The sequence below is a fragment of the Sturnira hondurensis genome, unplaced genomic scaffold (assembly GCF_014824575.4).
Source record: "Sturnira hondurensis isolate 20B ecotype Veracruz unplaced genomic scaffold, ASM1482457v3 Scaffold0024822, whole genome shotgun sequence".
NCBI classification, from domain to species: Eukaryota; Metazoa; Chordata; class Mammalia; order Chiroptera; family Phyllostomidae; genus Sturnira; species Sturnira hondurensis.
In genome coordinates, this window is record NW_028097453.1 from 1990398 (window position 1) to 2006062 (window position 15665).

A 15665-nucleotide genomic window follows, 5' to 3' on the forward strand; every position below is an offset into this window, starting at 1 on the left:
GTCTTAATTACAGAACACGGTGACCTGGGTAATAGCAGATTTTTAGATCCAAGAAACAAAATTTCCTTTAAGTTTGATCACTTACGGAAAGAAGCGAGTGACCCCCAGCCAGAGGAAGCGGAGGGAGGTCTGAAGTCTTGGAGGGAGTCCTGTGACAGCGCCCTGCGGGCCTACGTGAAAGATCACTACTCCAGCGGCTTCTGTACTGTGAGTATCTGCCGGCTGCACTATTAGAGTGTTGTACTTCTCTTACTCACCGGTGCTTTGGCCAGCCGAACAGCACTTCTTTCTCTTGGTTATGGTCTCCTCTGCATTTTATTCCCTGAATAATTTTTGAAAAGGGTATAAGTGGAAAATTTCATATGGCACATTCTTTTGTTAAATCCCAATGCATAAAAATTTTAAATCTCAGTGTATTCTATTTCATATTTCATCAGCAATTACCTTACTCCCTTCCTAAAAAAAACAACAAAAATCACCAAAGTTTTTTTAGCTTAGACGTGGAAGAAATTAAATTAAGAATGTCAGTAGATGGATCAAAAAAACTATGGTACATATACACAATGGAATTTTATGCCGCAGAAAGAAAGGAGCACCTACCTTTTGCAACATCATGGATGGAACTGGAAAGCGTTATGCTGAGTAAAATAAGGCAGGTGTTGAAGGACAAATACCATATGATCTCACCTTTAACAGGAAGCTAAACAGCAAAACAAACAAGCAAGCAAAATATAACCAAAGACACTGAAATAGAGAACAGGTTGACAGTGATCAGGGGGGAGAGGGGAGGGAATTTCAGGGGAAATAGGGGAGGGATTTAGAGGAACATATATAAAGGATACATGGACAACTGAGAAGGGTGGAAATGGGAGGGGGGAGCACAGGGATGGGATGGGAGTAATAGACAGAAAACTGTACTTGAAAAGTAATTAAATAAAAAAAATTGGGGGAAAAAAGAATGTCAGTAGAGCTATTGGCCACATTTATGGCTTTCTGTTATAAGTATCTTTACTCAAAGCTACTTGTACTTGTATTGAACTTGCACATAAATGCTTCACTGGACAATCAGAACAATTTGAACTAAACAATTTTTTGAAAAGCCAAGAGTAATTTGTCTTCCTTTTACTATCTCTTAGATACAAATAAATAAAATAAATAAGGCTATATCATGATTTTTCCTTTGTAAAATTGCAGCATTTTATTAAGAAGTGTCAGAATATTCTAAATATGTAATGATAATGAGTTCATTGGCAGTGTAGAATATTATTTATTTTAAAAAGAAAACAGCCCTGGCTGGTGTAGCTCAGTGGATTGAGCACGGGCCTGTGAACCACACAATCATGGTTCGATTCCCAGTTAGGGCACATGCCTGGGTTGCGGGCCAGTTCCCAGTAGGGGACTCATGAGAGGCAACCATACATTGATGTTTCTCTTCTTCCCTCCTTCCTTTCCTCTCTAAAGATAAATAAATAAAATTTAAAAAGAAAAAGAAAACATCCCTGTCTGGTGTGGCTCAGTGGACTGAGTGCCAGCCTGTGAACCAAGGAGTTGCTGACCGGATTCCCAGTCAGGACCAATGTCTGTGTTTCGGGCCAGGTGCTCAGTGAGGGGTACACAAGGCAACCACACATTGATGTTTCTCTCCCTCCTTTCACCTCTCTAAAAATAAATAAATATATCTGTGGGGAAAATTTTTAAAGAATGTTGTTTAACAGCACTTACTTTGAAGCTGTACTAACTGGTTTGAATCCTAGGCCTGCCTTAATTAGTTGTGTGACCTTGTACTAATTATTTAACATCTCTTCCTCAATTGCTTCATCTGTAAAATGGAGATAATAGTTCTTTGCTCATAGAATTGTGAGAATTGAATGAGTTAATAATGCGTATAAAGTGCTTGGAAAGTGCCTGGCACAAAGTAAGCTCTGCATAGGTGTGGGGTATCGTTATTACATGTTTGTTTTGCTTTAACTCTTCATGTGTTAACCTAGTCCCTATTCAAAGTGTGTCACTACCCATTCTTAAGTGGGAGAGCTGGCACACCAAATAACCCTTGTTTCTTCTCCCAGCTAATAAACGAGCAGCAGAGAGTCATGGGGTTGTAACAGTGTCTGCTGCCCCCAGACGTCTCAGATTCTCAGCTGTTCGTTTTTGCAATCCTTAGTTTCATCTCAATATTTTCTGATATTTTTAATATAATGTTTCAGATCTTTTCCCTTGTCCTACAGGTATTGAATCCCCCCACATTTTTTTAAAGATTTTATTTATTTTTAGAGAGAGGGGAAGCAAGGGAGGGAGGGAGCGAGAGAAGGAGGAAGAAAGAGGAGAGAAACATCAGTGTGTGGTTGCCTCTCTCACACCCCCCTGCTGGGGACCTCGCCAGCAACCCTGGCATGTGCCCTGATTGGGAATCCCCCACATTTTAAATAGGATGGAGATTCACATGAAATCTTTTTCTCTTTTTTCCACACTCAGAAACCTTCCTTTTCTGCCCTTGTATCTGAGGAAGAAGGATCCTTATTCTTGATTCCTTTTGTTTGTTTTTCTTTTTTTTATTCTTGATTTTATACTATCCCATCTTCTTTAAGATATCTTTTTGTGACTTTTTCCTCTTCTGATGTATTTCTCTTTACTTAGAAATGTTTTTACTTCTCCTGTCCTTAAAGGGGAGAAAAACTTTTCCTCAGTCCTAATAATTCCCGTAAGTTACTTTTCATTCTACCATGCCCGCTTTCTCTCCCCTCCCCCCTCCCCCCCGCCCCCAAACACACACCACTGAACCAGGGAGCATTCCGCTTCTACCAGTATCATTTCCTCATTGCCTGTCTGCTTTTTAACCCTGTGGGTTTGGGCTTTAAGTCTCTATTCCACAGACTGCTCTCCGATGTTACTAATGGTTCCTGAATTGCCGGACCCGGTGTCCCCCTTTCTGGTCCTTGATTTCTGTTGGCATTTCACACCAAGGCCAGCCAGCTACTTCTAGAAATTATCTTTTGCTTAGACTGCTCTCTCGGCACCCTCCAATTATTTTTTCTCTGTGTTTATTTCTTCTCTCCTATTTTTGTAAATGTAAATATGCCCCATCAATGTGTTTCTGTCTCTTGAAAACTCAGCTTATTTAGGGAAAGTAACAGAATTTAGTGTCAGAAAAGAATTGGGTTTGGGTTCTACTTTTAATACTTATTTTCTGAATGACCATGGGCAAGAAGAAGCTCTCTAAACTTCAGTTTTATCATCTGTAGATGATAACAGTGTATTCCATCAGATTTATTAGAGCAAGGGAAAATACATGTGAAAATATTTTGTGGACTGTATTGTTTTTTGTTTATTTATTGACTGACTTTTAGAGAGAGAGGGGGTGGCGCCGTGGCTTAGTTGGTTAAAGCGCCTGTCTAGTAGAGAGAGAGAAAGACAGCAATTTGTTGTTCTACTTATGTGTGCATTCATTGGTTGCCTCTTGTATGTGCCTTGATGGGCGATGGAACCAGTGACCTTGGTGTATCAGGATGACGCTCCAACCCACTGAGCTACCTCAGAGCTGTTCGCTCATCTTTCATTCCCATTCTGTGCTTACCAGAATCTCATCCATCTTACGAGGCCTAGCGCCTCCCATGTACCCTAAACCAGGCGCAGCATTTCCCTTGGTGTTCACTGTTCCACTGTCTCCTATAGAACTAACATGTTCTGCTTCGTGTTCATATCCTATGAATTCTTGTGAGTTTTCAGCTCATCCTATCTGGTTCTTTGTCTCCCCAAAAGATTTAGTGATTTAGCACTGCTTTTGTGTTTTGTTTTGTTTTTTAAGATTTTATTTATTTATCTTCAGAGGGGAAGGGAAGGAGAGAGGGAGAGAAATATCAATGTATGGTTGCTTCTCATGGGTCCCCTGCTGGGAACTGGCCTGCAACCCAGGCATGTGCCCTGACTGGGAATCGAACCGCAGTCCTTTGATTCGCAGGCCCGCGCTCAATCCCCACTGAGCTATTCCAGCAAGGGCCTTAGCACACTGCTTTTATACAACATTTGTCGTTTAGATCAAATATGTTTTCAGAGTCTAACTCTTTTTTTATCAATAGGTTTATGCTAAAACTATAGATGGGCAACAGACCATTATTGCGTGTATTGAAAGCCACCAGTTTCAGCCTAAAAACTTCTGGTAAGAAAGTAGATGTTCTCTTCTATTTGTATCTAATTTATATTGGAAAGAGACCAAATGAGTAGTTGAGACGTAATTTTTAATCTAACTAGCTGGGGGGTAAGTTATTCAACTAAGAGTCGGCTTCCTATCTCCAGAAGGAGGGATTTAGACATTATTTAGATTCCCTCCACTGCTGAGATTTATAATTTTTTTAAAAGTACTCTTATATTGAGTGAGAACAAGTGATTAATAGAGTGCACAGTTGTGAGTTTTACTTCAATTTGGTTAGTAGCGTAGTTAACGGCATAACTCAGCAGCTCATGCATCTGTTTGTGGAAGAGTCTCCCATGAGCAGAATTGGCATGGGTTTCTGCTCTGGTGTAAAAAAATGGAAGTCAGAATAACTTGGGGGAAAAAGGCTTATGATTAGGGCACTTGTATACAAACTTATATTTGAGTGGACAGAGTGTTGGGTTTGTTAAACTGGAAATGACTTGTTTCTCTTTCCCAGCTTATCTGCTGCAGTAGGAAATCACCCTCTCCTTGTGCTTGTTGCCGTTCTACAGTGATGTGTGTGTGTCTTTTACTAGGAATGGTCGCTGGAGATCCGAGTGGAAGTTCACCCTCACGCCACCTACAGCCCAAGTGGTCGGAGTCCTTAAGATTCAGGTAAGATTCCAGCGTGTTACAGGCCATGTGAAACCATCACAGCTTGCAAAGAAACATGCCAGTTGGGGTTTGTTCGGTTATGGGACATAAGGAACTGCTCCGCGTAGATGCAAAGGGGGATCAGTGGTGGTGAATAGGAATGGAAGCGTCCTTCCTGAGGAAGTAAAAAGCCCTTCTGGCCTGATAAGGACAGTCATGTGGACTGTACTGCTTGTTTGTTATTTTCCTCTTTCAAAGATAACCTAAGATCTTCCCAGGAAGGATCAAATAATAGTTCTAGGAAATAAGAAAACAAATAATTATTAAGAAGTAACTATATAGTAGCTGCTGTAACTTAAGATGTTTCATGTATGTTATCTAGTTAATTGTGTACATATAATATTTTAAAAACTTAACTCTTGGGCCCTAGCTGGTGTGGCTCAGTGGATTGAGCACTGGCCTGTGAACCTAAAGGTTGCCAGTTTGATTCTCAGGCAGGGAATGTGCCTGGGTTGCAGGCCAGGTCCCCAGAAGGGGGCGTGCAAGAGGCAACTGTTTCTCTCTTGTTTCTCTCCCTCTCTGTCTCCTTCCCTTCCTCTCTCTCTAAAAATAAATAAATAAAGTCGTTATTAAGGGGAAAAAAACTTAACTCTTGAGTCTAAAGAAAGCTACATGAATGGGTTTGTTTTGTGCATTTTATAGTAGTGAGAGAAAGTCGAGTAAATAAAGCAGGGACTAGAAGAACAGCCAAGAGTTCTCACATTGTGGAATAAAAGTAACCAGAGTAGATTTCTAATGTTGGTGTCAAGACAGACGGGCAGGGGAACAAGGAGCCTGTTCACTGATTCGATGCCTATCTAATTGACTTCTGGGTTCCTAGCAGAGGTCTGACTCTGAAAATTCACAGTGATTTAATGCTTATGCCCAACTAATTCTAATACCAGATTAACTAGTTACTGATAACATAAGATCAGTACCCAATTGTACCTCTATTGTGTTGTCTTGCTTTGATGACAGCAACAGTGACCTTTTTAAATGGTATAATTTAATCAAATCACTCAGTAGATGTCGTCGGTGCTCAGTCTTTCCACACATACTGATACCTTCGTGCCACACCAGTCACTACGGCAGTCTCCCTGGGAGCTCTTCCTAGCCTCCGGGACGTGCCCATCTTAGATGAGGCAAGTTGGAAGTGGTATGTTCACGGTTCTGGAGCAGTCCTTAGTGCCACACAAGAGTTGGTCGGCAAATAAGAATGCCAGCTTCCTCAGCCCTCTGGTGAGACATCTCTGAAGCATATTCTGTTCAGTCTTCCAGAGTCCAGTGCCCACGGTTGTAACCTGCTCTTTACTGCCCCTGTAACACTCTCTTCCCTGCTGTCTCTCACGTCCTCAGTTCTTCCTCGTGTCTCTTGAGATTACCTCCCAAGTAAACTGCTTCTTGTCAAATCTTTATCTTGGGTCTGCTTCTGGGGGAGTTCAACCTAAGACAGCATAACGTTCTATTTCTGCTACCCCTACTGCCTCTAGACATCTTGTGACTGTGGCATCAGCATTAACCTGGCAGCTTACTATGAATTTATGTAAGTGAATTTACCTTCCTTCTAGAAGGACACAGTTACTTATGTTTCAGCTTTGCCAATGCAAACCTATAAATTAGGAGCACACATCACAAAAGATGGGTTTGTTGGGGTTTTGGGGTTTTGTTTTTTGTTTTGTTTTGTTTTTACAATTGTATTTCTTTTCAGAGAGAGGGGAAGGGAGGGAGAGAAATATCAATGTGCGGTTGCCTCTCATGCGCCCCTCCCCCCTTACTGGGGACCTAGCCCACAACCCAGGAATGTGCCCTGGCTGGGAATCAAACTGGTGACCCCCTGGTTTGCAGTCCCACACTCAATCTACTGAGCGAGCCACACCAGCCAGGGCAGATGATAGTTTCTGATAAGACTTTTATAACAAGGCCTGGTACCCACACCTCATTTAAACCTTTTAACCACAGATTGTCTGATCACGCTTTCAGGAAAGGCTTCCTTCAGTTTACATATTTTTTTTTAAACATTCAGTGTAAGAATTATGTGGAAAAATCATTAAGGTATAGCCTTTGGGGTGTTTTGTAAGCAAAGGGGTAGTTCTAGTAGGGCAACGACTTCTGAGGAATTATGTTGGTATACTCCATGCCGAGGTTTTTGTTAAATCTGTTTAGTGGATGAGACCTAGAAAAGGTTTTGTTGCTTTCAGCAGCCGGGGAAACCCCAGCCAGTCCGTGGATGTTGGATCTCATCGTCTTCCTGGCCCTCTACAACTCCCCAAGATTCTCAGTACAGCAGTTTGACAGGCCCCTTCACAAAAAAAGAAAAAGGGTTTTGTTTTGAAACAGGTGGAATTTAAGCTAAAATTTATATTTAGAGTGCTAGGAAATGAACCATATTTTTTGAATTTTTCCATTGAGTTCATAAACAGGGAGACTTACTGTCCTTTCCCTGTATTCCTGTCCATGACCTTCCTCTTCATGGCATGATAGAAGTTCAGACCAATTGTGTAATCTTTATTCTGGGACAAAAAAGATGTTTCCCGCATACCTCCTTCCTTCAGATGGATTCTGAGATACGTCTCAGACGTAATCAAACGAAACTAGTGTGTGGGTTGGACCCACCTGTATTTTTAACATCCTCATTCTTGTCTGCTGGAATTTTAGACTCTACATGTCATCATTACTTAGCCCAGTCTTTTTTCCCCGAATCATGGCTGTTCTGATTTTTTCATGCAAATTTTTCAAGCATTTATCAGCTCCCTGCTTTCCTGATGTAGTCTTAAATTGTCTTTTCCCCTTTAACCTCTTTTAGAAGGACACAAGATGGAAATTTAAGGGTTTGATAGGGTATGGGAAGCTTCTCTTGCCCTTCTGGACTGTCAGTTACTCGTCCCCATTAAGGAAGACACCTGCTTTGAACCCTTAGATGTGCTATACAGTGGCCCCCATTGCCCAGGAACGTCCTTTTGTTTCTAATAGGATCATGGTTTCTGTCTAAATGTGATTTGACTCCTCACTCCTCCCACCCCGTCTAATAAAAGCTGAGAAAAGCCCTTCCCTCCTGAGGCACTTCTTCCTGGATCAGGGAGTTTCTGACTTTGGAAACTGGGGGGTGGGGTGGGGGGTGGTATTGTGCATGTTGGATAAGTTTTTAGTTCTGGAATTTGACCCAGTTCAGATTCTAGCTCCTCCTCCCACTGGATACGTGAACGTGGTGAATTATTAGACTGCTTCAAGCCTCAGTTTCCAAATCTGTAAAATAGGATTAACAGTGGCTCCTATCTCAGAATTTTGTAAAGATTGCATGAGGTAACATTAAGTAAAATGTATTGTGTAGTGCCTAACACATAGTAATGACTCAGTGAATAGTAGCCGTAGTTTTTGCTCCTTTCTTCTCCTTTTCTGCTTTATCTCAGAAAACATTCCTTTGGGGTTTTTTTCCCTTCCAATATCTCCTGGTAGTGGGGACTAGATGAAGGAAACAGGCATTACCCGGACTACTGTTCTGGCATTATGCCTTCAGTTTCAGTTCCGTCCCCTTTACTCTGTTCATAACACTTAAAATCTTTCTAAAACATTCCCTCTTTTTGGGTCCCCATCGCCCACAGTAGGTTAATGTTTGAATTCTTTATAGCATGGTTCCTAAGACAGGCTGCTCTTCATAGTCTGTCCCCAGCCCACCTCACAGCGATGTCTCCTGCCACACTCCCCTCTCCACACATCCTCATCTGCAGTCAGCTCTTCATTCTTCCCTTGTCTGTGCTCCATTCGCTTGTACTTTTTTACCCCTTTGCTGGATACCCTTCTCTGCCTTGTCCACTGGGTGACAGCTCATTTCCAAGACCCTGTGCACCTAACCAAAGGACATCACCATTTTATCCTAGATGGCCAGTTTGTAGCCATGTCAAAATGACCGAACCTGTCTTGTAAGTTGCCAAAACATCCTGAGCCCTTACACGTCACTGATTGGTTAGTCGGTTAGTCTGTCTCGTGTAGCCCGCCTTCTCGCTCATTGTTTTCGTAATTATAGCACCCCATGGTACCTTATATCCTTAGAACTGCTTTTGTCCCACTTATTTTGTAGCCTAATTTACCAATAGAATATTTGTTCTTCAATCCTGTCTGGGCCCATCAATTAAGATTTTCCTGCACTTAGGTCAAATCTACTTACAAATGTTGATGATAGTATATATGGAAAGGTATAAGGGATTAGGGTCCATTAAAATTCCTTGGTTTTCACGGAGAAAAACAAATGTTGAATGATTTTATTTTATTTATTTGGGTGGGGGGTGTCAAACCAATTTACTGAGGGTTGAAGGGCCAGGAGGACAAGATCTGATATGCTTGGCCTGGCCAGGATCTCTCCAGCTTCACAGCTGCCGAAAGCTAATGATTTTATTTTGATACTGTTAGGACAGAATCTTAGCCCTGGCCAATGTGGCTCAGTTGGTTGGAGTGTTGTCCCATAAATTGAAAGCTCACCCGTTCAATTTCTGGCCAGGGCACAGGGCTAGGTTACGGGAGTGGTCCCGGGTCAGGGCACATATGAGAGGCAACTAGTCAGTGTTTCTCATGTCTGTGTCTGTCTCCCTCTCTCTCTCCCTCCTTTCCCCTCACTAAAATCAATAAGCATATCCTCGGGTGAGGATTAAAATGAGTGGAATCTTATTTAAGACTTTGAATCACAATGCCTAATACAGTGCCTGGAATTCAATAAGATGTAATAAATGTTTGTTGGATTTAATGATCATTTTGCCCTGGCCCTGGCTTGGTAGCTGAGTTGGTTAGAGTGTCATTCCAATACCCCAAGGTTGTGGGTTCAATCCCTGGTCAGGTCACATACAAGAAGCAACCAATGAGTGCATGAACAAGTAGAGCAACAGATCAAATGTTTCTTTCTCTCTAAAATCAATTTTTCAAAAAATCAGTTTTCCTGCTAAGAAAAGAGAATTCTTAACTTTGAGTGTTCTGTGCATTTTAACTACCATTGTAAATGACCATTGGTCACATTTGTTCAGTTGGTAAAGATTGGGAATGGCTTAAGGCGTGGATTTGTGCCCTAAGCAGGTTTCTACACGAACTGCACATAAACCCCCTCCAACATTCTCTCACACAGGTACACTATTATGAAGATGGCAATGTTCAGTTGGTTAGTCATAAAGATGTACAGGATTCAGTGACTGTTTCGGTGAGTGGTGAATATTTGATGTCTGCCTCATTTGTGTCTTGTTTCTCTTTAAAAAAATTAGTTCTGATCCTGAGGACTGATTCTGCCATTAGAAATTCAGTTTGTTTTCAGTGCTTTGATTTTGGTAGCTTATAAGAGTATATAACCAACCAGCTGTATTAGTTCAAAGTCTTTGACTCAGAGTAGCGGACTTAGAGAATTCAGACCTTCTTTCTTTTTCTCAGTTGTGAGATTTGCTCAAGGCCAGCAATGGCATCAGTCACGGATGACCCAGAGGAAGGAAAGCTTGCCAAACTAAATCCTGGCGGGCTGCATTCATATCATTAGAGAGGCATTTTTAGGAGTATTCAATCAAAAGTATTGTGTTCTATACCTGGAAAGAAGGGACATGATTTTTCTTGTATTCTCAGTACTTCTTTATATTCGCAAAAGTTACTGAGCACTCTCATGTAGCTTTAGTTTGTACTTTTTGTCTCTCAGTATTTCCCTTATTAGAAATGAAAAACCATGTGCGGTGCCAGATGGGTACTGGATTTGTCAGGGTGGTCACTTCATAAGGTGTCTAAGCGTCCCATCACTGTGTTGTGCCCCTGAAACTAATGTAATACTGTATGTCAACTGTGATTGAGTATGTTTTTAAATAAAGAAAAAATTTTAACACAAAAAGAAGAAATTAAAGCTGAGAAATGTTAAAAAATAACAATAACAGATCTACCAGTTATTAACCTAAATAACATTTTCATTAAAAACAATTGTATTTTTCAAACCAAAAATAATTAATGAAAAGAATGGCAGTGATTTGCATTTTTACAAATGGTGCAATGTCTGGCTTAATAAAGAACTGAATCCTCGTGTGCTTCACACATTCCTTGGCCTCAGAGTGATCAGATCATCACACATGTAGCTTCTGTGAAACTGCACTGTGTGCGCACAAGAGTGAGTGAAAAAGACAAGTAACTTCCTTTTAGTAACTCTTCTAGTTTTGACTGCCTGAAAGAATCCTGAGACTGCCGCTCTGTGCGTTGAATCTTACTCTCTTGTCTTTAACTCTGTTGTACTTACTGGTGATTCAAAGAGAGAGAGATTCAGTTCACTTTGTACCTGTATTGTGTAAAAGCAAAATGTGATTGGTTGGTTTAGCATCATAAGTAGCAAACAGGAGTCTATGAGCTTAACACATATATGACTGATATGTCCATCTACATTGTTTTTATGACATCTTATGATGTCTTTTGGGCACACTGTGATAAATTAGAAAGAGCATGGATTTTGGGGGGCAAAAACCAGGACTCAGATCCCATCTTTCTCGTTCAGAAGTCTATAATTTTGCTCCAGTCACTTAAGAGGATTCTGTTTTATTCTGTGCAGAATGTAAATGATAACAATCCCCGGATTGTTGTGAGAATCAAAGATGATAAGATGCATGGAACACTTGATAAACTATGAACTATACAAATGTTAGTTAAGATGGACTTCTGTTTTATTCACCGCTTCCACATTTTAAAAAATCCGTATTTTCCCCTCCACTAGAATGAAGGCCAAACTGCTAAGGAGTTTATTAAAATCATAGAGCACGCGGAAAATGAGTACCAGGTAAGATGTGGGACTGATCTTTGTAGATCCACTGCCTAATTCTTTTGCTGTTAACATATTTTGTCAGACTCCTCTCTGTCATTTTAACATAAACGTGTGTTTGTTGTTACTAAGTGTGAAGAATTTGCAGACCTTGCAACTTGACACTGTGCTTCCATTCAAGGTTTTGACATTGAAAGGAACTGTGGCCCTAGTTTAAGAAATTATAAATACAGGTGGGCTTCTTACCCCATTTCAGAGATCGGAGAGGAGCACAGTAGTAGTGTGTCCTGTTTTTCAGGGGCTCGGCTGTGTCCTTTGACCTCAGTTACTTTCCTGTTTACAATCGTCCCCTTTCTGGTCAAGTAACTTATCTTTAATTATCTATTGCAGACAGCAATTAGTGAAAATTACCAAACAATGTCAGACACCACATTCAAGGCCTTGCGCCGGCAGCTTCCAGTTACCCGCACCAAAATCGACTGGAACAAGATACTCAGCTACAAGATTGGCAAAGAAATGCAGAATGCTTAGAGGCTGAATGTAGGATTCTTCAGTATGTGGAAAGAAAGGATTCAGTGTATGGTCATATGGTAAATAAGTGATTTATAAACAAGAGTGATATTTTGCTAGGGCTTTCAAAGTTAACAGGTTTTCTAGCCCCATGGAATACTATTGAACCTATAGCATTGTCTTGATGCTTTCGTGTTCTCTGCCTTGTAATTTTCTGTTTTCACTATATGTACTTGTAAATCTTTTTTTTTTTTTTTTAATTCTGCCACATTTAATGATGGAGGAAGGGATTTATCCTGGAGTCATTTTACTGTTTAGAAAATCTTCCTAGCCATGAGGCCCTGTTGCTGATGTTGACAGGTAGTAAGTTCAGTGCTGTTCTACCCCATCCTTCCAAACACTCCTGATACTTCCGTGGTCTCCCCTGATCCACTGACAGCTAGGGGCTGTGTGACCAGCAGTGGCAAGTGGAAGACGCGTGATCCTCCCCCCAACTGTTGCATTGCTGTCGTTTTCCAAAGTTCGGACTGGGGCTTTTTGGATCCTCTTGTTGGGCAAAGGAAGTTGGGTGGAAATTCCATTATAGCCAGCTTCTCTGGGGAAGCTGTTTTTAAATCCAAAGACTTGAACCACATTCCCTGCACATGAACGTGTTTGCTTTTTCTCCCCTCACTCATTGTCTCCTTCCCATCTAGTACCATTATAGCTGTAGACATCTGCATTTTTAGCAGAGTTTTACCCATGTATTATTATTTTTTAATATTCAATAACTGCTGACATACGAGGGACTTGAAAAATGCAGATGAAGAAACAGTAAGTATCTTATGCTTTAATATGTTGTGGCAGGATTATACTGTAGGCAAATGAGTCGAACAGCTATGTTGATAAATCACAAGCAAAACCTAAAAATGAACCAAAGTGAAAAGGATAACTTCCAGGCAGTATCTTTCTATTGTAACCTATTTAAGGGAATACTAGTGATTTGTTCTAAATAGGATGTAAAACTTGTTCCAAATTACTTTTCCTCAGTCCTGCCTGCCAACAACTTAACTGTGATATAGCACCCTTCCTTCCCAGGTGTATTGGCAGGTGTACCTGTGGTCTCAGAATACGCAGGTGACATAGATACATGACAGCTGAAATGGTGGACTCATTGACATTGTTTACACTTCTATGACCAGGCCTTAAGGGAAGGTCAGTTTTTTAAAAACCAAGTAGTGTCTTCCTACCTATGTCCATATACATGTCTAAAGAGAAGGGTGTTTGTGCTTCAGCTTTGTTTTTGCTCAGTAATATAGTCAAGCAAGAGTTTGTTTCCAAGTGACCTATTGAGCTGTGTAAGCATTTTTATTTCAAATAAAATACATTTGTATTATTTGTTATTCATGCTATCCATCCATACCACACTATCCTCTGTATCAGGTAGACCAGTAGAAATATATCTGTTTTGTTCTTAAATGGTCTGAGTTTCCTTTTTAATCCATCCATTCAGCCTTTGTTCTCAGTATAAGATGTGGAACTAACTGTATTTGAAGAGAATGTTCAGGATTTCTGAAATTGGATCCTACCTTCACTATTCTAGGTATAGTAAATATTCCAAGGCTTGCAAAGAATAGGTCCCTGTGGGTCAGACTGCTTTTCCTTCACTCAGCCCTGGCTGGGTAGTTCAGTGGGTAGAGTGTGATCCCAATACGCCTAAGGTTGCGAGTTTGATTTGCCCGATGAAGGCACATACAAGAACCAGCCAATGCATGCATAAATAAGTGGAACAACACAGCGAGGTTTCCCTCTCTATCTCTAAAAAATCAAAGTAAGAAACCCGGTTCTCAGTGTGCTGGTTGTCACTAAGCAGGAAATGGAAATGGAGAATCCCTATACCTTCAACTTGGGTAATATTTCCATTGACTTAACTCCACGTGCTTCCATACAAATCTGACTTAGGTATCCATGTCGCAAACGCTTTCATCCTGGTCTCCAACAGAGCCAAGAGTTTCAGTGCTTCACCCTCCGTCCAAGGTCAGTTCAATTTTCCCTTTTTGAGGGACATTTAACTATGTTACACTCTGTACTTATAGTACAGATTCAAACATTCTGGCCTTTGCCTTGAACTTAACAGTGTGCCCCCAGGCTATCCCATGGATTTCCTTCGTCCCTACAGAACTTTGTAAGTTCTGTAAGAACTTAACTGGGCCATTAAAGCCCTCGGTTACTTATATGATCAGGAGAAGTCAACCAACCCTCCTTGCCAAGTCCTACAGAGACCTGACTTCCTCAACCTCCTTCTGGAGAATATGTGCTTGAATGATGTCTGTTTTATCACACGCGGCTGAAATCAGCCCAGATGAAAAGGAGTCCACTTTTTCTGTGAGGCCTCACTTCTGTATTTGGGTTTGAAATTACATTGCTGAAGACTTTCATCTGAGCCTGGGCGGCTGTGCTGTTGTTAGTTGCCTAGGTCTGGTAGCTGTTGTCTATTTTATAATCTAAAACTTTGATGCTAGACTCATAGGTTTGTAAGATAGTTGGCAAACCTTGGCACATTCTCTCCAAACTCACAAAAGACTGATACATAACTGAATGAATGCCAACTTATGATTTTATAATTCTGTATCAAGCACTTAACTGTGTGAGAAATCAATGAAAGAAAGGTAGATTGGTAAACACAAGTGCATAGTTCATCAAGACAACTTGAGCCAACTACAATTCTACCTTGAACAGACAGGATATACATAAAAAGGGGATCTAAGGGCAGAAATCAACCTCACACTTCAAATCCAGCATCTCCAAGAGCATTCTGATATGTATATGAGTTTACAGTCCTCATTATTCACAGTAGTTACAGTCTATACGATTGCCACCAAACAATGAATTAGCAAACTGTTCCCTAGGGGGAGGGGAACCCCATCCCTCGGAGTCCTCCCAGTCAGGGGTGACATAAGCTGGCCCAGACACAATCTGGGAGAAAAGAGGCTTGTGATCTCTAAGTGGAGAATGCCCTGAAGCCTTCTCCGAAAGATCAGTACCTGTAGGGGTACACAGCATACCTGCATATCTCATCACTCAATGTCAAAGGACTATTTTGTCACAGAGAACAGATAGGATTTATAGATAACAACTGAAGAAACAGAAATCTGCCTCAGGTCAGGATCTGCTAGACCTGCTGACGCCAGAGGGTCCTTAAGGCATGCTTCATGAGATAAAGAGTTCACTCCTTAGCTTTAAACTTAAAAACATCTGGTTTATACCAACAGGGCTACGCAAAGCAAAGCAAGCTTCAAAGCATACAATGCATTCTTCAGGCCTGATTTTCCACTGGAACTCTCAGTGCTAGCCTTGGGTCATGCCTGCCTCCTGCATTCCCGAAAACTGGTCAAGGCTTACAGGTCTCTTTCAAGGCCTCCCTTGCAAGGGGCTACAGTCTCCGATACAACACAAAGTGGTCCCCAAATACAAGGTGAGATTCCTGTGAGCTTCTGGTCACCACAATTTTGTTAGCTGACCAGTACACAAATATCTAACATCCACTGTTCATTCGCTGGCATTGGACTCATGGCCAGCAGCACCGTAACGCATGCCTGA

General features: G+C 41.2%; 1 protein-coding gene and 1 long non-coding RNA gene across 2 annotated transcripts in view; one reads left to right on the forward strand and one right to left on the reverse strand.

The window, feature by feature from the left end:
• CAPZA1 (capping actin protein of muscle Z-line subunit alpha 1) overlaps nucleotides 1-13544 on the forward strand; it is a 37458-nt gene extending 23914 nt beyond the window's left edge. Inside the window, exons 5-10 of the mRNA XM_037038847.1 lie at nucleotides 1-207; nucleotides 4074-4153; nucleotides 4726-4804; nucleotides 9930-10001; nucleotides 11532-11594; nucleotides 11967-13544. Of these exons, the coding sequence (XP_036894742.1) occupies nucleotides 1-207; nucleotides 4074-4153; nucleotides 4726-4804; nucleotides 9930-10001; nucleotides 11532-11594; nucleotides 11967-12107 (642 nt within the window). The 3' untranslated portion in view covers nucleotides 12108-13544. The remainder of the gene's footprint in view (nucleotides 208-4073; nucleotides 4154-4725; nucleotides 4805-9929; nucleotides 10002-11531; nucleotides 11595-11966) is intronic.
• LOC118981962 (uncharacterized) overlaps nucleotides 181-15665 on the reverse strand; it is an 18067-nt gene continuing 2582 nt past the window's right edge. Inside the window, exon 3 of the long non-coding RNA XR_005065442.1 lies at nucleotides 181-322. This is a non-coding gene — a long non-coding RNA (uncharacterized LOC118981962). The remainder of the gene's footprint in view (nucleotides 323-15665) is intronic.